Raw genomic sequence first — 23,771 nt, 5'->3', positions numbered from 1 at the left:
GGCATCCTACCTCCACCACCACCTCTGTCTGACCAGCTATGCCATACCAGTAGTGGAGTGGGGTCTCTGGCCCCAGAGAGCCAGGTTCGAGTCCACAGTGCCCAATTACAAATCAGCTTCCAGCACCACCCACTGCAATTCTGTGAGCAGGAGACACCCTCTACATGTGTAAGTGACGTCAAGTCGCAAGTTACTTGTGGCAACCACATCAAGCGGCTTTTCAAGGCAAGTGAGAAGCAGAAGTGGCTTGCCACGGTCTTCCTCTCCAGAGCTTTCCTTGTTGGTTTCCTATCTGTGTACCAACCCTGCTGAGCTGCCGAGATCTGATGAGATCAGGCCTTCTACACTGCCTTCCCTCCCAGATCTGCTCTAGCCTTTCACAAAAAGTTTATCTACTGGCCTTCTTAAAACCAGTGAGGTATGTGGCTCCTAAAGGTGTGACAGGCCTTATGGGTGCAGCTGCAGCTTCTGCACAGAAACAGAGACCTGCCAGTCCATTTCACGGCAGCACCCTACACCCTTCACCTTTTCTGTCTGCTGCTGCACCACAGTCTTCACGGCATCCTCCAGCTCCTGCTGGGCTGCCTCTGTCCTCTCCTGCAGGGACTGGTACCGCTCCTTGGCCTCCTGGAGCCTGTCTTGCAGGGATGCCAGCTCCCTTGGATCCAGCTTGGTCCAGTTCTCCTCCAGGAACTCCTCTGTTGCTTTCAAGACACTCGCAAAGGATGCTGCCCGACTGTTCATGCTCCTCTGCAGATCCTAGGGGGTATCAATGAAAAGATGAAGAATAAGAGTTGGTTTTTATATGCTGACTTTCTCTACCACTTAAGGGAGACTCAAACCCTCTTACAATCACCTTCCCTTTCCCTCCCCACAACAGACACCCTGTGAGGTAGGTGGGGCTGAGAGAGCGTGATTAGCCCAAGGTCACCCAGCCGGCTTCGTGTGTAGGAATAGGGAAACAAATCCAGTTCACCAGACTAGCCTCTGCCACTCAAGGGGAGGAATGGGGAATCCAACCCGGTTCTCCAGATCAGACTCCACCACTCCAAACCACCGCTCTTAACCCCTACACCACACTGGCTCTCTTAGCAATGCTCTTACAGCAATGCTCTTATAAAAATGTCTTCCACTTGCTCATTTAAATGATGTTTACAGCCTACCCTGTGCCGATGCCTCCCAGGGAGTAACAGCAGGTTAAAAATGCCACTAAATCTTATATTAGAACAATTAAATCCAAATGAATAAATACTTAGGGTGCCCGCTGAACAAAGGTGCCTTTATGAGATACTGGAGGTAGTGTGAGAAGTTATAATTTAATAATAACAACAATAACAGCAATAACAACAATTTTATTTATACCCCACCCTCCCCCGGCGAACCGAGCTCAGGGCAGCGAACAACATATGGGTATACATAATATACCGTAAATACAAGTTAAAACCATCTAAAAAACTTCTAAAAACACACTAACTAATAAATCCTACACAGATGGCACCCAGACTACTCCACCTTTATAAGAAGGTGGCTGTGAATTAGTGCCTATCCTTGATACCCTTCAGCCTATGGGGGGAGGGGATGGAGACGGACAAACATGGGGGTAGAGGAACACACTCAGGGCAAAAAAGGGTGGGAAGAAGGGCTAAGAGGGAGTGGAAGGGCTGTGGGAAGGGATAAGGGGATAGGGAGGCCAGGCTCTATATGTAATGCTGTCACTGCCCTCAACCATAAGCCTGGTTAATAGACAAAAGCTACATCACCGTGGGAAGGGCAGGGAAGAGCAGTTTACTGTTTCCTTTTCTTTCCCTCTGACAGCAACACTCTTGCCCCGCTGGTTAAAACCATCCTCTCAGCAACCCCGTTCGCTAATGCTCCCAATTAAAAGCAGGCTAACCCTATGATATTGCAAATATTATCTCCACCAGCTTAACCGCAACCCCCACACACCAGTGAAAGAAAAAGTCTTTCATTTTGTTTAGCCTGAAGAGGAGAAGACTGAGAGGGGATATGATAACTATCTTCAAGTACTTGAAGGGCTGTCATATAGAGGAGGGTGCTGAGTTGTTTTCTGCTGCCCCAGAAGGTCGGACCAGAACCAATGGGTTGAAATTGAATCAAAAGAGTTTTCGTCTAGACATTAGGAAGAATTTTCTAACAGTTAGAGCGGTTCCTTGGTGGAACAGGGTTCCTTGGGAGGCGGTGAGCTCTCCTTCCCTGGAGGTTTTTAGGAAGAGGCTAGTTGGCTATCTGTCAGCAATGCTGATTCTATGACCTTAGGCAGTTAATGAGAGCCAGTTCATGAGAGGGAGGGCATCTTGGCCATCTTCTGGGCACAGAGTAGGGATCACTGGGTGTGTGTGGCGGAGGTAGCTGTGAAATTCCTGCATTGGGCAGGGGGTTGGACTAGAGGACCCTGCTTGGTCCCTTCCGATTCTATGATTTGCTCTGAACTGGTCAAGGGGAGGGAGTTTTATCAGGTGCGGGGCACTCAATAAACAAGTCACTCTTTGTGCCCTTGCGGTTCAAGGCTGGCTGATGGACACCCTTGTTAAAAGGGCATTTGCAGCGAAGAAGAAGAGAAAGAGGAGGAGGAGGAGGAGAAGAATTGGTTTTAATATACCGACTTTCTCTACCACTTAAGGAAGAATCAAACTGGCTTACAATCACCTTCCCTTCCCCTCCCCTCAACAAGCAGCTTGTGAGGTTCGTGGGGCTGAGAGAGCTTTAAGAGAACTGTGACTAGTCCAAGGTCACCCAGCTGGCTTTGTGTGTAGGAGCGGGGAAACAAATCCAGTTCACCAGATTAGCCTTTGCCGCTCATGTGGAGGAGTGGGGAATCAAACCCAGTTCTCCAGATTAGTGTCCACCGTTCCAAATCACTGCTCTTAACCACTACACCACCACTACAAATGCCAGCGGGGCATGAAGGAAGGCGGCAGATGCTTGGAAGCATTGGCTGTAAGATGCCCCTGGGGTTTTATGGGTTCTCTATGCAGAGGTCAAGGCCAGCCCAAAAAATGGTGCTTACTTTAACATCACTCTGTCTCTGTTGCAGGGTGGGGAGGTCCCCGACTGCAGTTGCCTCCTGTGGACCCCTCAAGCACGTCTCAGCCTGACTCATCCAGGCACACAACTCTTCCAGCTTCTGGCTGCGTATCGCTTGCTGTTCCTGCAGCGTCTGAATGTTTTTAAAGGTGGGGGAGGGGAGAAAGGAGGCTTTTTACACACCTGCCATTTAAAGCAGTACAGCAGAGCCAAACAATTTACAAAACAGAAAAAAACTTCAGCAGAAGCCAAGAGGCCAAAAGACACCTTCTCTCTCCCCCTCTCTGCCTTCCCCCCTCTCCACCCTGCATCTGCAGTCACACCAGACAGAAATCTGGGCCCGTGACAGAAAGAAGAAAGTGGAGGTTGTCTACAACCAGGTAATTTTGCATCTTTCATTTTCTTTGGCCCAAATTTCTTGTAACCAGCCCTCTCAACAAGGGTTGATCTGATGTTGCTATGTAATAGCTATTCTTTGATGGGTAGAGTATTAGCACAGCGTGGCATGGCAAGAAAATGGCTGTGAGCAGGAAGGTTGCCTGACTCCTGCAAAACCAGAGGCCGTCTTGCATCCCAAGGCAACGTTTTTCATATGTGTTTCTCTCCACTGAGAGGAAACGTTACATCAGGACTGAATCCAAACATAAACCCTTCCCCTAGAAGGAAAACGTTCCAGCCCGTGCTACCTAAACAGCAATGACCCAATTTTTGCCTTGGACTTGAGGACAAAAGGAACAATGAGCCACACAAAATGGCTACAAACCAAGAAGGGGGCACGAAGAGAGTGGGAGAGAGCAAGCGCTTTGGACAACGCATCAAACAGAGTCCAAGACTGTCCTTTTGGTGTACAGAAACGGAGCATCAGTAGAGCAATTGAGCATGATGTGTGACCCCCGGACCCATTCTCCTTTCGACCAGTGTGCAATTTCTCTTTCCCCTGGCGCCTTGGGAAATCAAAACGTACAGACTTTTGTGCCAAACGAGAAACATAGCTCCCCCCCCCCCACTCGGACAGTCCTTAAGCCAAACAACAGAAGCAGTTTGAGGGGAAGGGGGGTAGAGCACTCCCTAAAAAGCACTCTTCAGCAGCACAGTGAGATCTTCTCGCACACTGAAATCTGAAAAGGCAAAGCAAACCGGTTAATACACACACACAAAAAAGAAGCAGAATGGGCACAACATTACAAAATGGTAACTGTTAATCAAAACATGACTTCGCATTAATCGTGTCAGGAAGAAAGAGAGAGCAAGGGGCATGCAGGCAGTTAGGTGGACCGGAAGAGCAAGACTGCTGAGCAAGGGGAGAGGAACAGTATGCACCCTCCCCTCCCTGTGAGCATCCTTCGTTTAAAGGTGTGGGGTGCTCTCTAGATGCTTGAAATGCTGAACTTGGGGATCAGCAGCTGGTGCCTCCTCATCGCAATCTGGTACCCAAGGGATACTTCCTGTTCCTTTCCCCAGTTGCCAAAGAAGTGCTATGGGACTAAGGACAGTTGCCAAAGGACTGGCAAGTATGTGTGTGTGTGGGGGGGGGGGGTTGAGGCTTGGCTCTCCATTCTCAAAGCAGCCCTCCAAGAAAGTCAAGTTCCTAAGTACGGCACAGTTTCTACACTACAAACTTAAACTGGTTACTGTGGTTCCCCAAATTACGGGAACCCCAAGGAGCACTGAGCTTGCAGGACAGTAAACAGGCTAGAGCACTTCAGTCCCTTTACGTTTATACCCTATTCACTATCAAGAAGCGGCCCCAAGTCCCCAGGTGTTCTGAGCCCCCTATTTTATCAGGAGCAAGAGTGGTCTCATAATCTAACTTCTAAGAGTGATATCAATATAGATAGTAAGATATTAAAATCCTGGGCAACCCGAAGTCAACCCCAAGAGTAATTTCACACATTATTATAAAGGGGCAGACCTGCCTTTTCCAGCCATACGGGTATCCCTGATGAATGCACCCTACTTGAATGTCATACTTTATGTCTGTATTCCTAAAAGTCACCACAGTGGAAAGAACTAAGGAACCTGGCTAACGTTTGAGCCCAGCTGTGCCAGTTTTCATTTTTCCTCCACAACTTTCCTACTCCCGTTCTTGCCAGGGTACTACTCCAGCCATCTTCAGGAGAGAGGAGTGGGCAATTAAACACAGAACAGTATTTTGCAAAAATCACATTGGAATAAGTTGGTTGAAAGGAACTTTCCTTTTAGAAAGCTCATCTCTTCTGGAATAGTTTCTTGGGGGGGGGAGGGGGAAATGACCACCACCGCCACCCCCCCCCCAAAAATAGAGTAGGAGAGCCAAAACTCTCATGTGAATTCATGAATTAATTGTATTGAGATAAATACTGAAAATTGTGCAGACAATGCAGGCTTTGTTAAAGAGGAATACACCCCCCCCCATAAAAAACCACTACCCCCTGTCTCATCAGACACACTAGAGGGTGCTGCTCCACCACCGTCACCTGATCCGTCTGCTCCGCTTGCTGGAGACAGACCTGAAGGACCTCCACCCGGGCGGCCACTCGCTCCGAAAGGTCCCGGAAAGACCCCTGCAGTTCATTCAGCAGCCTCAACAGCTGTCTGCTTTGCTCGGGCGCCATGTCTTGAGCGTGCTCCGAAATGAAGAACTGAATGTCAAAGGCAGCTGCGTCGAGCTGAGCTTTGGTGTCTGCAAGAGGCTTTTTCAGCTCCTGCTCGTACCAAGAGGAAGCAAAACAAAAGGAAGAAAAAAAACCTTACATCAATGGGGCTGCATTTGCTGCCATAAATGTTCCCATGTGCTCCTCACAGTTCCCTTGCATAAAAAGGACAACATATTTTGGCTTTTGACCAGGGCGATCATTTGTCAACAGTGACCAAGTCCTGCTTTCTCAAAACTCTGTTCTTTTGACATCAGCATGTCCACCAGGTTTGGAACACCCCGGCTGCAGGAGCACCCACACAGAATACTGCTGTCCCTGCACATGACTTGAACAAAAAAACTTGAATGGAACAAAGTTTTCAGAAGAGGACAATCTGAGCTAGAGGAAAGGGAAGAGAACCGTTTGGAGTCCATCTGCAGGCTGAATTCACAGACAGAGAGGCACTGAGAGTGGGCCGCAGCATCTTGGGATTGAGTTGGAAGAGGCTATAAGCAAAGGAATGGAAGAGGGGAAGGGGGAAAGGATGGAGGATAAAGGTGAAGCCTTTCTTTCTCAGTCTGGCCCCTTTCAGTCACCAAAATGCCCAGAAATGCTCTGAATGCATCTGAATCTCAAGATGCTGGCACCTAACTGGGTCTAGCTACCACCATCATGATGCCATTGGTGAAGTTGCCTGAAATATTATTTATAACTCAGCTTTTCTCCCCAACCTCCCCAAGGCAGGTTTCAACATCATTCTCTCCTCCGTTGTGTCCTCACAACACAATCACCCTCGCAAAGGTAGGATAGGTGGAGAGAGTGCATGTCAGGCCCCAAGACACCCTGTGGGCTTCCATGACAGAGTGGGGATTCGAACTCAGGACTCCCAGAACCTAGTCCAACACTCTAACCACTAGGCCACACTGGTTATCAACATCTAGCAGCCCCTAATCTGATCGAACCCCCAGGCAATCCCTTCCATCGACAGCTACAATTAGAATGATGAGCAGAGCACCGGAATGATTTTAGGAAGTTGTCTTACAAACATATGCATTTTACAGATGACACATGAACACATAAAGCTGCCTTATACTAAATCCAACCCTTGGTCCATCAAAGTCAGTATTGTCTGTTCAGACGGGCAGCGGCTCTCCAGGGTCTCAGGCAGAGGTATTTCACATCCCCAACCTGCCTAGTCCCTTTAACTGGAGATGCCGGGGATTGAACCTGGGACCTTCTGCATGCCAAGCAGATGCGCTACCACTGAGCCACGGCCCCTCCCCAATAGCTAGCAGGTACTGAATTCCCTCTGTGCCGAAGCACAGAGATTAAACCCTCCTAACCCCAACAGAGACACCCACAATAGAGTCAAGTAAACGTGAGGGATTAAATAAACTCTCTCGCTGCACCAGAGGAGTTGCGGCCCCACCAGTCAGGCTTAGCAGCCGACGTTGCCATGACTACCTTGTAGCGCTGAAGGCAAGAGTTCAAGCTGCCGGAGCTGGCCGTGATGTGAGATTCAAGATGGCTGAGTAGGAGGGTGGTGTCAGACACCCAGTTCAGCAGCTCCTGCAGCCTGCTCTGGAGCTCTTCTCGCCGCACTAAAACGTTGGCCTCAAAACAAAAGCAGAGAATATAATTAAAACCACAGAATGCGCACAGAAGGTTAGCCAAATGTTTTCAAACGTGAACAAAAGGTTAGCCAAAGATGTCAGCCATTTTAGCTGGCAGGCGTCAGACCACGGATCAAAACCAGGCCTATTTTTGAAGAAAAGGCACATCTCCAACCCCTCACCCCCTCCCATTCCTGCGAGCAAGTTCTCTTGTGAATGAGCTCACACGAAGGTTTTTTAAGTAAAAACATTCTGGGGAAAAGCTGCACCCAAATAGTTATTCAGAAAACAGTAAATGTGCAATTTTAGTTCCAGTGCAAAAAGAGTGCCTGTATGCAAATAAGCATTTAGGCATAACTTGATTATAACTTTTGGCGTTTCTTCAAAGCGGCTCTTAAATAATAAACTATGGATAGAGTAACAGCCTTATCTGTACCAGGTAGATTAAATGATAGATGTGATAAGCAGGTAGATTAAATGATAGATGTGAGAACAAACAGGAAATCAATGGCGTTATAAGATCTTATAGAAGAATACAAATCACAACTGAATAAAAAATGGGTAAGTGTTTCAGTCTTTGCCTTTCCACACGGACAGACTTTCTGCTCGATTGGGCTACCTAGGAATCTGCCAAATAATTCGTTGAGGGGTAAGGCAATGTGTCTGGCCAAGAAGAAAAGTCTTCGAAAGGAAGGAATGGTTAAGTATTCTAGATAGTCTGGTAGCACTGGAAAAGATGGGGTACTCTGTCTGTAGAAAGAGGGTGAGCATTTCCTTTTGGCATCACCACGTAGTTCAAGATGGTTCCTACGTTCCAAATCTGTAACTATCTGTTTCATTACTAAAGGGAGGTCCAAGGGAAAACTTGGATAGGAAATCTGTAAACTTGAAAGTCTTTTGACTGCCTTTGTCCAAGAGGACACAAAAGGGTCAAGCTCAGTCCATTTTAAAAGGTCAGGAAGAAAAATCTGAATTTCACCACAGTTTTCCATGCTAACAGGGCAATGGAGCCAAGACCAGCGCCTAGGTATAAGTTAGAGTTTGAGATACAATTAGACGTTTGAAAGTTGGCAGGTAAAAAATTTGATTGCAAAGATTAAATTTTAGAGGAAAGAGAGGGAAACCAAATTGGAGCTCCGGAAAGCAGGTAAGATTTGATTTTTACCTTAAAGACTTCCAGAGCTAATGGAATAGATTGCCCTCCTGAATGATAAAAGAATCTCATAATTGCAGCTACATGTGCTTTAGTAGACTTGAAAAGATGAAAATAATGAGATATCCACTTATTGGAAGAGGTGAAATTAAAGCCTAAGTAGTTGAAATTCGACACTTGCCCAATCCTATGCCTACCCAGAACCCAGTAATTTACTTTCCGTCATAACAGATATTTCTGAAAACACATGATTTTCAATTTAGCATAATGAATAGGAAGCAGATTGTCTTGACAGTATGAGGCAAAGGCTTGGAGAAGACATCTTAATCCCACCCTCGAGCAGGAAAGAAGGGCCGCGTCATCTGCATAAAGTAAAATTGGTACTGAATGAGCAGCTAGGATGGAAACATGGAAATGATTTGCTTGCAATTTATTGGATAAATCATAAATATAGAGGTTGAATAGATCAGGGGCCAGGATACATCCCTGTCTAACTCCTTTTGTAACCGGGACCAGACTTGAGAAATGACCAGTTATGGGACATCTTACTCTCATGGTAGCAGAGGTGTGTGAAGAAACAATCAGATGTAATAATTGTATAGGAATTCCCAACTGGTTTAGTTTATTCCAAAGCCTTGTGCGGAGGCGCTTTGAGATCCATAAAAGCAGTAAACAATTTCTCCTTAGGATGTGAAACATATTTATCGGCAAGAAAGGAGAGCATGCATGCATGATGTAATGTAGATGAACCTTTTTTTAAAGCCAATTTGCTCTGGACCTGGTATTGACAGGTTGTAGCTCGAACTATGAAGTTTCAGTGGGAGATGGGCTGTATACAGCTTTCTTGGTATTGATAGTAAGCTGATTGGTCTATAGTTGGCCAGGGAGTGAGGTGAACCTTTCTTGTATATCAGAACAAATGCTTCTCGCCATTTTCCAGGAATTTTACCAGTGGAGTCTATCACGGTAAACAGACGTTGTAAAATTGGAGCCCACCACTCACACAGTATGTTTTGAAAAGTTCTGGAGGCATCCAATCTGGGCTCGAAGTCTTACAAGACTTTAGTCCTTTTATTAGGGGAAAAAATTCCTCTAGTTCAACTGGTGCCCATTTGAAAAAATTATCTAAAGTAAAGGATGGAAGTGTAGGGGAATCTTTTTCATTTAAAAGGGCAGCAAAGTAGCTTTCCCAGAGTTCTATTGAAATATGTGGGGTTTTCTCATTAGTAAGTGATTTTAATGTGATTTAAATGTGCAATGATTGCCACAAGAATAGGGTTGCCAACTATGGGTTGGGAAATTCCTGGAGATGTGGAGGTGGACCTCGGGGAAGGCAGAGTTTGGGGAGAGGAGGGACCTCAGTAGGGTATAATGTTACAGAGTTCACCCTCCAAAGCAACCGTTTTCTCTAGGGGAACTGATCTCTGTCATCTGAAGATCAAAGTAGAACTGGCCCCTAACAGGGGATAGTTAAGAAGCATCCTATATTTCACAATGTTCTAGAGAATAGGAGCCCCCTCTGAGAAACTACTGTTCCTGGCTTTAGAAACCATAAACCCTGAGGACTGAATTATAAGACAGACAGTACCTTTTCAGCTTCTGCTGCAGTGCGAAGGTTTAGCAGCCAAGAGGCCGAGACCTCGTTCACAGAGCCAAAAAACTTCTGAAGGTTCTTGGCATCTTTCTCCAAAGCCCTCAGCAGTTGCTCAGGGATCTCGGGGGGAGGATTGGACACAATCCCCTTCGCTTCTTCCAGCTCCTGATTCACTGGAGCTGACAGGCTCTTCAGCTCCGTGTCCAAGGCCTAAAAGGGCAAGACGATTCGGTTCAGCCAAAATACAAGCAAACCTGAAACAGCTGCCAAGGCCGCAACAAACGAGATCCCAACACTCCCTCTGTCTGCCTCCAAAGGTTCTCAACCCCTGCCAGGTTCTGCTGATTCTGTCCAAACAGTAGACTCCATGGCTTTCACGCTTGTGTCACTGGCCAAGCATGAAGAGGGGCTAGTGCCAAATGGCTGATTCAAGCAAGAATTGAAACACCATATTGTGATCCAGTGACCAGATTACTAGAAAGGAGTGCAGGAGATCGGAGTGCCCAAGCCTCACCTTAGGCATTATCTCCCTGCGCAACCTTGGGCAAGCCACAAACTTTTGGCCTAACAATACAATAGAAATAACAGGGTGAAAACAGACAGATGACTGGCATGAAGATTAACACTCTGAAAAAACTACACATGCTTGTGAGAGCCAGCATGGTGTAGTGGTTAAGAGCGGTGGTTTGGAGCGGTGGACTCTGATCTGGAGAACCAGGTTTGATACCCCACTCCTCCACATGAGCGGTGGAGGCTAATCTGGTGAACTGGGTTTGTTTCCCCACTCCTACACATGAAGACAGCTGGATGACCTTGGGCTAACACTCTCTCAGCCCCACCTACCTCATAGGGTGTCTGTTGTGAGGAGGGGAAGGGAAGGTGATTGTAAGCCGCTTTAATTCTTCCTTAAGTAGTAGAGAAAGTCGGCAAGTAAAAACCAACTTCTCCTCCTCCTCCTCTTCTTCTTTTTCTTCAACACGTTTTCTTAGCCCACATAACTATGGTGGGGCTGTTTTCTCATCCTGCTGGGCCAAACAAATCATCCTAATACTAGTCCCTCACCTGGATTATTCCCATTTTACAGTTTAGAACCGAAGTGATACCCTCCCCCCTCCCATCCAGTGATGTGGCCTTTTAAGACTACAGGGGCCTTTTGAAGCAGCAGCATTTATTCTAAGATAAATTCCCTCTTACCACAGCCTGGTGTAGCAATTCCTGCCGTGCTGCTGAGTTCCTCTCTTCAAGCTGAGCCTGCTGGATTTGCATCTCGATATTGCGCACCCTGGACAGGAATGCAACCAGTTTCTCATCACAGTCCAGACAAAGTTGTTTGCTGTAAAGACCCTGGGCAGTCGAAGACACAAAACACAAACTTCAGATCATTCTGTTTCTGTTCTGCTCACCTCGACAGATGATCCCATGCTTTCTTCATTTTGCACTGGGGCCCTAGATAGTTAAGAGCAGGACAATTTATTCCTTTTTTGCTTTGCAATACCAATTTTGTGAAAATACTTTTTTTTTTAAAGGAGCAGGATTTCCTTGGTGATAGCTGCCATCTTGTGGAATTCTCTCTTAAGAATGGTTCACAGAGGAACCTCGTTGTTAGCTTCCCAACATCTGATTAACACTTTTTCTTTTTTTGGCTTTGGCTGTCATTTAGATTTGTAAAGTTCTTTTTGTGAAGGGGTTTGGGGCAGGGCAACTGAGGGGAAACCTGCCACGTGGAGGCCCCATTGCTGCTGTGCTTTATCTGTACCCGCACCAACGAGGGAGAAACCACAGAATCCCATCCCCGTAAGACACCTTCACCGCTTCCATTTTGGTCCTTACATTTTTCAGTTATATGTAAGGTTGCCAGGTCTGCAATAGGAAATTCCTGGAGATCCCGGGGGGGGGAGGCCTGGGGAGAGTGGGGTCTGGGGAGGGACCTCAGTGGAGTATAAGGCCATAGGGTCCACCCACTAAAGCAGCCATTTTCTCCAGGGGAAACTGATCTCCGTAATCTGGTGGTCAGTGGTAATTCCGGAAGATCTTCAGGCCCCACCGGGAAGTTGGTAACCCTACATATATGTGATATCTTTAATAAATATAATTAGGAAGAGACCTGCCCATCACTAAGATATGCTGGGCAAGCACTCTTCCCCTCCCTGGAGGAGACACATACAGAGACACATACAGAGAGGAAGTTAGGGAGTTGAGGCTTCCACCCACCCTGGCCCTTCTGCCTGTTCCCTCAGAGCTGTCCTGACTTCCCTAGATGCCAAACAAGTGTGAAGGACCACGAAAATCAGGGTGCACCCAAGGATGGAGGTCCAAGTGTGGAACATGCCCGTCTAAGCCCAAAATATGTTCTCACATTGGCCACTCATCCAGTTCATCAAATAACCATCCATGCTCATTAGATTAATTTTAATAAAGCTACCTACCTTAGTAGGTTTAGAGTGCTGCTTGGAGGCATTTTGCCATCTCTCTTCCACTCCTCCAACTGTGCCTGGTGGGCTGCCAAAACTCTCGCTCTCTCTGGTCACTTCCAGATCCGCATCCTGTTGCACAGCTACATTTTTGGGATCATCCCTCTCGCCTCTTGGAAGCTCCTCCTCTTGAAGCATCTCTGCAGTCAGCCCAGGCAACTGGCCTCCATCAGGGTATATCTGCCGTGTCTCCTCTGCCCCGGCAGCCACGCTCGGCCCTTGAACATCACAGCTCCCATCTGCTCTGGTTATCTCCTGGTTTGCATGTTCTTGCATGAGTGATGGAACAAAAGGACAAGAAGTCAACCTGTCCTTGGGGATCCCTCTGTTTTGCAGGGCTTGTGTCTTTGCCTCAAGGGGTCCTGCATCACCCGTGGCAATTGCGCTGGGTATCTGGTCAACTTCTGGGGTAAATAATTCATTATCTTTTTCCAGAGATGCTCTTTCTTCAAGGACATCTACTGCTACCACCAAGGACTCATTGTCTATTCTAGTACCTTGTTCAGTTAATTCCCTGGGGGTGCCTTTCTTTGGAAGAATGCTCACTTCCTGAGTATCTGCAGTGTCCTCTCTCTTTTCAGCCTGCTTCTTTTCCCTTTCAAATGCCTGGTTATCATCCTTTTCATAACCTGCAAATTGCTCTTGGGTAACCAGATTTCTTGCCCCACTTCCAGATGAATTCTCCCTGACGGATTCTTGCATCTCAGAGATCAACGGCTCTTTGATTATTCTCGTCAAAACTTCCTTAGAATCTGCAACAGGAAGGGGTTGTTTCTCATGGGAAGATTCACACAACCTCGTTGGTTCTGTTGGGACAGAACCCTGCTTTTTGTCCTTTTTCGTTTTCCTCTTTTTGGTAGTTTTAAGATCAATTTCTGAAGGGACAAGAGCACCCCGTGCTTCAAACCCTGGGATCAGTTGTTCAGTCTTAGCGCCAGCAGCTGGCACTTCAGCTGAGGTCTGCTTCTTTGATTTTGGAATAGTGACCACTTCCTTAGCATTCATACAAACTTCTCCTTCCTTTCTGTGACCTACCAAATTGCGTTCCAGCAGTCCCAACACCTCCTGGGATTCTAACAGCACACCTCTCTGTGCTACAGGAGCAGCAGCATCACCCTCTCTCTGATCTCCACTGTCTCCCACAAATGCCGCCTCCCTTTGCACTCGATCCCCATTAATCGCCACATTCCTCATTCCACCCACCACAGACTCCTCCAGAGACACAACTCTTTTGGGTTTCTTTTCTATCATTCGTTCTCCTCCGCCTTGCTTTTTTATATCCCCTTTCTGGGATTCTTTTTCCCTCAACCTGCTTTTCCTCCCGGTAATTTTTTTCTCAGTCCTTATTCTCGTGGCCTCTGGGTCCAACATTGCGGAGAGCTCCAGGGCCAGCTCGCTTCCTCCTAAAATCTGACTAGCTAAGCTGTCTACAGTTGAAGTAAGCGGGAGGGAAAGCGACACAGCTCGGTCCATCTCTTTTGATGCCTCCTGAATTCCTTTCAAAGAATCGTCACGTGCCTCTTCGCTTGTGCCACAGACGGCTGCTTCAGCGACAACTCCCGTTTTCTCATCGTTACTCTCTGCAACATCATTACATACAGTCAAAGCGTCCATCTTGGAAGTACCATTTTGCACCAACAGTTGGTAACAGTCGTGTTCATCCAAGTCTTCGTGATCAGATTTATCACGGGCGAGTCGCACACTTTCTTGAACTGTACTGGCTAGCTTTTCGCTGACGATGCCTTTCTCAACAGCCACCTCCAACGCTACTCTGCCTCCACGTTCAGCATCAACGATCCCTCCACCCAACAGCTGATTCACTGCAATGGCTGCAGCCATATCTTCATCCACCACTTCTTGTTCCAGGGCAGACGCCAGAGATAACCTCTGGCCAGTGAAAACATCCACGATGCCGCCGGAGTCTGCTTGAGCCTGCAACACCCTCAAAGCAAGCACAGGGTCTACCTTTCCCAGATGCACTGCCTGCGCACACGGAATTAGGTCCCCAGCAACTTCATCTTTCAGTTCCTGAAAAGGAACCACTTCCAAATATCTCTGCCCTGATTCAATGTCAATTTTACTCGCCCTAACCAACTGCGAATAGGGGACCAATCTACAGCTGTCTGGGTGAATGATCGCATGTTGCATTTCAAAAGACAGTACTGCTTTTTCCATAACCAGTTTGGGCAATAATCCTTTCTTTACAGCTTCAGTCAAAGTAACTTTCTGGCAGGAAACAGGGTCAAACATACTTCCAGTTGAGGCTTGTATTTCTTGAATTTTCCTTTGAAAATCCGGGCTGATTAGTCCCAGAGATGTGGCCTCAGATGAGGACACTCGTTCCTTCGTTTCTGGATGAGTATACCGGTGCAGACACACACTTTCTGCCTTCTTGAGTTCTTCGTAGAAGTCCTGGCCAATCAATCCATGCTCCATGGCATCCTCTACTGAAAGCCTCATGCCGGTCTTGTGGTGAAGGATTCCTCCGTCGGCAATCTGCTTGGTCAACAGCTGAAAGACTTTCTCCTTACCCAGGAGCCTTTTTTCTACCGCCTGGGTGACAGTCAAAGGTTTTTTAGTTTGAGGATCTAAGATGCCGCACATTTCAACCTGCAAAGCGATCAGTTTCTCTTGGGTGGTATCTTCAGCCCCTTTCCCCTTAGACGCTTTCTCTAGCTTTTTAAGGTCTTCTTGACTGGATGGTTGTATCAGGCCAAGGTTGGAAGCCAACGTGACAGAGATTTTCTTGCCGCGCTTGAAGTCGACAATGCCGCCAGTGACCACCTGCCCTTCCAGAATCCTTGCAGCCGTTTCCTTGTCCAAGAGACCAACCTCAGACGCATCCTTGACAGAGTAAAGGGTTTTGGTGAGTGGATCTATGACACCACTGATGGCTTGGTCAGAGGCCAGCACCTTCTGAAGCAGTTTCTCATCCATCAGCCCTTCACCAATGACTTCTTCTGTAGTTAACGATTCGCAGGTTTGGGCGTCGAAGAAGCTGCCAAACATTTTCATTGCCCCCATCAGTTTGACAGCTGTATGGCTAGGCACAATACCGCAGGCAATGGACTCATCCAGAAGCATCTTCCTGCCTGTCTGCTCATGAATGATGCCACCGTCCTGGAGCTGTGTTAATAGCATCTTCAGAGTACTGTCTCTTCCCATTTCTGGGAATAGTTCCGGTGACTCAGGACTCTCAATTTTACGGAAATGAACCGGTTCTTCTCTTACACCCAACAGTCGTTCTTTAATACACTCCTCTATGTGTTTTCCTTCAGCTTCGTTCAAGAGGGCTTCTGGTGATCCATTCTCGACTTTTCCCATGTTTGAGAAATGGACAGCCTCGGGATCTCCATCTTTTGTTGCCAAAGCCGCCTTATCCAGAGTTCTCTCTTTCAAGGACTGTAATTCCTCCCCCTTCTCCAAAACATCAGTGAACATACTAGTATCCTTTGCCCCACTATCTCCTTCCAGTTCAGAGATTCTTGTTTGAGCTCTGAAAACCACCTTTTCTCTTGCTGGTGGTTTTGCAAACTTCAGGTCTCCTTTTGCAATCTCTGTATCTCTGGGTTGGGTTTCAAAAGCACAGTCCTTTATAAACGTGTAGCCTGTTAAGTCCATTCTGAGACTGTTCTGGAGCATCATCAGGTCTTGCTCTCTTTTGGAGTAATCCATTTCACTCTTGAAATCTTCTGCACCATCAGCTTGCGTCTTCCGATTCTTCACATTCCCACTTTCCCCAGCATCTTCCGTCTCTACCTTTTCATTAGGTACACAAATGTTTGACCCATTCATTTCACTCTTAAAATCTTCTGCAGCATCAGCTTCTCTCTCCTGATTCTTCACATTCATGCTTTCTCCAGCATCTTCCATCTCTGCCCTTTCATTAGGTAGAGAAAGGTTTGACTCTTTTTCTGGTATATCCAAAGAAGGCTCGAGAGCCTTTGAATCTAATTCATCACAGACTTCGGCTCCTAGAATTACACTCTTATCTTCTTCGTTAATATCTAGTTTTGAGGGCTGAGTTTCACTAGCTTTAAATAGGAGCGTGTCACTGCCGTTATTCTGGGCTGGTGCAAGCATGTCAGAAAAGTCGGCTAACTCCCTATCTACTAGAAGCAATTTCTGACCATTGTGAACGTTGACGTAACTGTGGGTCATCAAATAAAACAACGTCCTTTCTTCATTTGTTCTTCGTGGAAGCTCACTCTGGTCCCCATGATCCATTTGGCTGCTGGAGGAAAGGAGGCTTCTTCTGTTTCTAGCTGGGGAGTCTGCCACAGGCATCTTTGGCATGACGTCAGGAAGGCAGACTGATTTCAGTTTCTTGGCGGTGTCTCTGTCCAGGATCCCACGATCCACAGCTTTCTTCCAGGGCAATATTTCTCTAGTTTTAGGGATATAAAGTGCCTTGATGCAACGTCTCCTGCTAAGAATCTTACGGGCTAGCTCAGATGATAGGACACCTTGCTCCAAGGCATCCACAACAGGGAGAATCTCACCTGACTCAGGCCACAGAAGACCCATAAATGACCAAAGAGATTCCAGGATCACCACAGCAATTCTGGACGCTACCAAATCTTTCCTTACCGCGTCGTCTAACAACAGCCTCTCCCCTGTAACTGTATCTATAATGCCGCCTGTCTGAAGCTGTCGGACCAGAAGGGCACACGCTAGATCTTCATCAATCAAATTATGTCTTATGGCCTCATCCACAGTCAACCGGTGGCCGCTTCTGGGGTCCACAATACCACCAGCAAACAGCTGGGCTTCCAGTAGCCTCACCGTCACCTGCTTCTCTATCAAGCCTTCCTGAACTGCTCGGAATATGCTAACTGTGCTGCCTGATTTCAAGCTCACCATCCCTCCCGCCAGCTGTCTGACAGGCAGCAACCTCAGTCCCGTCTCCTGGTGAAGGATGCACTGGCGCATCAGGTCGTTCAAGCTAGTTTTCTTGGCCGAATTGGGATCAATCAAATCCTTGCAAGAGCTCAAGTGTGACGTCAGTTTCCTGTGAAAGCTGGTGGTAACAAGGCCTCTCTGAAGTGCCTCTTCTAACCTGATTCTCCTGTGGCTGGAAGAGTCTATTAAACCCCCGGTGGCAAGTTGAACTTCTGAGATTTTCAGCCCAATGTTCTCGCTAATTGTGCCATCCTCCATGAGGGCCACGAGAGGAAGAAACGGCTTTCCTTTTAAGTCAGCTTCGTTGACCAACTGGAGGATATCTTGCAGCTCCCAGAGTACCTGATGGGTTCTACAGTCTATGAGGCCTCGCGCCAGGCCCTCAGCCAAAGAGAGTGTCTCGTTGGTATTGGGAACCACTAGGCCAGCCACGATCACCTGCGCCTCCAACAGAATCAGGCCTGTCTCTTGGTCTATGAGGCCTTTCTGCATGGCGCCGAAAACAGGAAGGACTTCCATGGTGCCAAGGTCTAGCACTCCTGCGATTCCCTAAAAAGGAAGGAGGAGAGTGGGGGGAGAAAAAAAAAGAATGAACTCAGAACTGGAGAAGCCACAAGAAAAAGAAGTTCTTACGCACCCCAAAGTCCAAGGATGTCTCAGACTTATAAGTCAAGTCTGTGCTAGAGAGCGGATCCCCAGAGGGAATAAAGGAATTCACCAAATACATGAACGACATGGAACAAAATTTGTGACAGGGAAGATTTTTTTGGTCTTGCAATACCGTCTTCAGTGGCACTTTGGAGCTCAATCTAGCCAGCCGTGCGTGGCATCGCTGAGACATTTCGGACACCCGTCAAGAGCAGCAAAGCAGCAAAGGCAGCAACAATAACCAAGCAGCCACACTGGTCCACATAAAGATCAATGGAGAGAAAGAGAGAGAGAGAGAGAGAGAGAGAGACAGACACCAGGAGCGACTGACATGCACTCATCACAGTGCCTAAAAACAAGACAGACTGCACAAACAACCACAATACAGAATGCCCACATGAAGCAAAAGGAAAGGGAGAAGGATGGGAAGAAGCACACTTCCTGCTAACCATGCATTCCACCAGCTCCTCATGAACTCTCTCCAGGATCAGATGAGCATGCCTATTATATTAGGTGCTGCAGAACACAGGCAGGACAATGCTGTGCAGTCGTCTTGATGTGGGCTTCCTAGAGGCACCTGGTTGGCCATTGTGTGAACAGACTGCTGGACTTGATGGGCCTCGGTCTGATCCAGCATGGCTTTTCTTATGTTTTTTATGTTCTAACTTGGTTGTTACAGTGACCAGAGACATGCACAACAACCGTGAGTCAGCAGGAAAGTGGAAGTCCCACAGAAGATGACACAGCCGTTCCATCAAGTTGTTTCTACCAACCACGCAACAGCCACTCTTGGGGTACTCCACAATACGTCCTTGACCAAGTTGTTTCAGAAGGCTGCCTGGTCTTGTAAAATGCAAACATCTAAGGTAGAAAAAAGCCGCACTGGGGATCAGGGGCTCCTAACAACATTATGGCTGGTTGTGCATTTTCACAGCACATGGGAACGGGTTATCATCTATGTTAACTTCTCAGGAACTAAATTCACTCACAGCAGGACCAAAGAAAAGCCTCAGATCTGCTCAGAGATTTGTAAATAGGAATTTACACTAATTTCAGCACTCGTAAAACTAAACTGGTATGTACAGTCAGAAAAAGAAGGGAACATGAACACATGAAGCAGCCTTATACTGAATCAGACCATCAGTCCATCCAAGTGAGTATTGTCTACTCAGACTGGCAGCAGCTTTCCAAGTTCTCAGGTTGAGGTTTTTCACATCAACTACTACCTAACCCTTAACTGGAGAAGCCAGGGGCCTCCTGCATGATAAGCAGAGGCTCCCCCACCGAGCCACAGGCCCTCCCCACTGAATCAGACCCGTGGTCAATCAAAGCCAATATTGTCTACTCAGACTGGCAGCAGCTCTCCAGCATATCAGGTATAGGTCCTTCACATCACCTGCTACCTGACGGCAGAGGATGGCAGGGATTGAACCTGGGGCCTTCTGCAAACAAGGAAGATGATTCTACCACTGAGCCAAAGCCCCTTCCAAACATTCTGGAGAACCTGCAGCAGCACCATGGCTGAGCAATTCTCAGACTGCATTGCCTTGTGCTGACCCCACATTTAGGGAACCGGTTCAGGTGACTCAATGGATGTAGGGCACTTATCTCTGAAAGATCCTGCAGGCCTACTGGCTCTTTTGACTTGCAGGGGATAGAGTTCAAAGGTTTAACATGAAGCCCAAGACAGACTATGCTCTTTCTAGCTATAGAGTTGCACAAAGATCCTTCCCCTCTTCCCTGACCCAGCCAGGCATAGTTGGAGACCCTCCCCAACTTTCTAGCACCAGAATCAAAGTCTGCACCCATGCACATTCAGATATTAAAAACAAGCACCACAGAGGAAAAAGGAGGACAGGAGTCATAAAAGGCTTTTTACTTACCAGGATGGTGGTGTTTGCCGTGAGCAGTGAAAGACAGAGCCTTTATGGAGCAGCTCAGCCGAATGGCACACACAGAGTAAAAGCTTGGGGTTAGCTTCTGGCATGCGACTGTTTTGTTTGGCACAAAAAAGTGAGAAGAAAACCCACCCCACCCACAAAGAGCTTCTTCCTCCTTTCAATGAACGAGGAGGGTTGTTGTTTTTTTGTGTGACCTCCAGAATTGTTAGTGAACACCACAAAATTTTGTAAGTGAAGACAGCCATTCATCTGAATGGTAACTCAACATGAAACGCAAACCATACAGGGACACATCATGCTCAATGCAGTGAGTTCTGCTGTTTGGCGGAAGGACAGAAGAGGTTGGGTGGTTTCTTAGCCTCCATCAGTTTGCCTTAAATTGGACAACCACTTTCAACCAAGAGTTGCTTCTATTTTCCACGAGCAAAAGTGTTAGAAGATCTCCCCCCCACCCCCGCCCCAAGGCTCTCTGTGACAATGAAGCACCAAAGCAGAACTGAAAAACTGTTCCATTTAATTGGGGAAGACTCAAATGTGCCCTCTTAGACACACATCCCTTTTCAGTCACCACTACCACCCAGCATTGCAATGTTGTTCCTTTGTTTAGAGCCCTGCTGTTTCATGCAGCACTTCTCCCACATTGGGAAACCCAAATCAAAACATTCTGGTTTCTAATACGATACAAGAGGGAAAGAATTGTGGACAAAACCAGATCCTCTGGTCTTCCTGTAGCTATATTTACTGGAGGAAGGCATCCAAACAAAGTTCAGATATGGCGTCGACCTGGTCGAGTCAGTCTGCTGGTGCTTCAAAACACAGGGAAGCTAGCAAGTATTATAAACAATTCCACACAAAGATAACATTATCAAAGGGACACATGAATATCACACTTACATACACATAAGATACAAGGATATTCACACTGGACTCCAGAAGAGCAACAAACCAACAACAGGTAGGATGGATGTTCAAAGACTTCTTGTCAAGTGCTGGGGTGGGAGGGGGGTTGGCACAAAAATTGAGGTCAAAAGTGAGGAAAAGAAAGATCTGGTATTTTTTGGTCAGTGAAGGATTTATAATGGCGGAGAACTGCAGGGTGGTCTTTCCTCTGGGGACATGGAGGTGAGAAGAGTCCCTTTCCCATTATTCACTTCAGGCCAGGAATGTCAACAATTTGCCAGCCAGCAACTTAGTTACCATCACTGGGTGTCCTGTTCATCAAATAACATTTTTCTTTCCTTTGCCATTAAATCACTTTTTGTAACCTCTGTCCCTTGACCTCCATTGCCCAATCTTTCAAGGTCTTTGAAGTGACCCTCTTTCCCTTGATACCACTGTTTGTAATCTTCCCCTAAAGAATCTCTGCAAGACCTCCTTTAAACTTTGACTGCAAATTCATTACTAAAACTTTTCTCTTTTGTTTAGCTGTGCTGGAAGGAGGGAGGGAAGGAAGGAAGAAAGGAAGAAAGGAAGAAAGGAAGAAAGGAAGAAAGGAAGAAAGGAAGAAAGGAAGAGGAAGAGAGGGAGGGAGGGAGAGAGGGAGGGAGGGAGGGAGGGAGAGAGAGAAAGAGAGAAAGAGAGAAAGAGAGAGAGAGAGAGAGAAAGAGAGAGAGAGAGAGAGAAAGAGAGAAAGAGAGAAAGAGAGAAAGAGAGAAAGAGAGAGAGAGAGAGAGAGAAAGAGAGAAAGAGAGAAAGAGAGAAAGAGAGAAAGAAAGAGAAAGAAAGAAAGAAAGAAAGAAAGAAAGAAAGAAAGAAAGAAAGAAAGAAAGAAAGAAAGAAAGAAAGAAAGAAAGAAAGAAAGAAAGAAAGAAAGAACAACCTTGAAGTTATTCAGCCCCAGAGTATCAACGGGAAGCATACCTAATTTCACACCACTGCAGAGGAGTCCAGGCTGGGTGGCCACAGCCCTTCTCTGAGAAGAATATGGCTTACTTCCAGAAACAGATCCCATCACCTTACGAGAGAAACTGCACCCACCGAACTTCCCCTTGACCCCTAATGTTGTTACAGGTGCAGGAGTCTTATGCAGGTGAGGCGTTTGGCAACTTTGCTCTGCCACCTTCCAAGCATCAACACATTTGTAACACGCTTTCTCTGCTCAGCCTTGAGAAACCAATTTGTCAGTTGGGATCCCATTCAGAACATAAGAGATGGAAGTGAGTGGAATGGTGGTTACTCGTATGGACTTATCAAATACCAGCAGGCTGTGGGGAAAGATAGCCTGTGCAGCAAGCACAAGTTTGGTCCCTCACAGCTGGGAGAGAAGTATCCCAGATGTGGGAGATCCTGGCATGGAGAGAGGAGGGATACCTTATGCGCTGTCTCCTGGGCCATGTGGCTGTGAAGTTGCTGGAGCTGCTCTGTGGAGTCACTGCACAGCTGGTCATACGTCTCCTTCAGGGCATTCAACTGACTCACAATTTGCTCCTTCTCCTGGCCAGAAAGCCTGCAGAATGAGATGGAGGACATTTCTCGATATAAGATGAAAGATTTGTAGCCACAGAAGCAGCCTACTGAGATCCTGGATTGTAACAATATTTGTGCACAGCGACTCCATTTTTATATTTTTCCCTACAGATTTCCCAGGCTGTGGGATATGGACCAGTGATGGTTAGGAGTCACAGGATACTGTGGAGGAGAGCAGCCACATTGGTTCCCACCAGATTAAAACCAGGGCCCTTTGGGTCTAGAACCTGAAGCCTTTGCCAGCCAGTATATCAAAACGGCTTGCTAGCAGACATAATTCTACTACATTATTGTTCCAATCCTGCTATATAATGTAGAGGTTCATTGATGCTGTTTGTGCCTATACTCTTTGATGGAAGTTTTGAGGTTGATCCAATGTACGAAAAGTGAGATATTGGAGGTAATGTGATTTTCCCTGTCTGTATAATTTTTATTACATTCTTAATTTTTATTTGTGGGGAGTTATTTAATATTTCTCTACTTTCACTGTGCCTCCCTTCATACTTGAGCACTTCCTTTGCTGCCCTTGGCAGCCAGCCAGCCTGAAAGAATTAGCAGTTGATGAACCCTGACATTCACCTTCTTCTTCATTCCAGAAGATATCCCAGGCCCTGGATTGGAGGATCTGCCTTCTACTGAGTTAGACAAGGCTGGTTCACCTAGAAAAAGTGCTACTGATCTTGTACTCTTTTTGGAAAATCACTGCAAGACTAACAGATTGCCCTGATGAAGCTCCTTGGTGAATCATGTAGGGAATGTGGGGAAGTTTAACTGAGTAATAAAATATATTTTTACCTTATATTGCACCATCGGCCTTGGCCTTAGTTTTTATCTCTTGTGACTCTTTCTCCACTTTATGGACTATACCACTCTTTACCAAAGGCCTGACCTGGATAGCCCAGGTTAGCTCAATCTTGGGAGCCAAGCAGGGTTGGCTCTGGTTGGACGGGAGACCACCGAGGAAGTCTAGGGTTGCTGTCCAGAGGCAACCAGTGGCAAACCATCCCTGAACATCTTTTGCCTTGAAAACCCTATGGGGGCCACCATAAGACAGCTGCAACTTGATGGCAATCCCCCAAAACTACCATAGGTTCCATTAATTGAACCTTGGACTTCATAAATACAAGGCGTGTGCTCCACCAGTGAGCCATGGATCCTCCCTTTCCACTGTCTGGCTGCAAGGCAGCCATCTCTACCCCTCTGGGGTCAGGGTCAAACATCCTCTCAGTAACACAATAAACTCCCCTGAGCTCAACAGGATCCATCTTCCCTTTTCAGACTCTTGTCTGAGCCCAAGCTCTTCCATTTCTAAGGTTTCTTTTCTCAGGAGAACAACTGTGAACCTCAAAAGTGTGAAGCAATC

General features: G+C 46.9%; 1 protein-coding gene across 1 annotated transcript in view; it reads right to left on the bottom strand.

Moving 5' to 3' along the window:
• Positions 1–23,771, bottom strand: part of MACF1 (microtubule actin crosslinking factor 1) — a 378,039-nt gene that overhangs the window by 151,731 nt on the left and 202,537 nt on the right. Inside the window, exons 35-37 of the mRNA XM_056846741.1 lie at positions 22,253–22,388; positions 3,029–3,178; positions 526–759 (exon numbers count right to left, since the gene is read on the bottom strand). Of these exons, the coding sequence (XP_056702719.1) occupies positions 526–759; positions 3,029–3,178; positions 22,253–22,388 (520 nt within the window). The remainder of the gene's footprint in view (positions 1–525; positions 760–3,028; positions 3,179–22,252; positions 22,389–23,771) is intronic.

The sequence above is a fragment of the Euleptes europaea genome, chromosome 3, assembly GCF_029931775.1.
Source record: "Euleptes europaea isolate rEulEur1 chromosome 3, rEulEur1.hap1, whole genome shotgun sequence".
Classification (NCBI taxonomy): domain Eukaryota; kingdom Metazoa; phylum Chordata; class Lepidosauria; order Squamata; family Sphaerodactylidae; genus Euleptes; species Euleptes europaea.
This window is presented reverse-complemented; position numbering and strand designations above follow the sequence as displayed.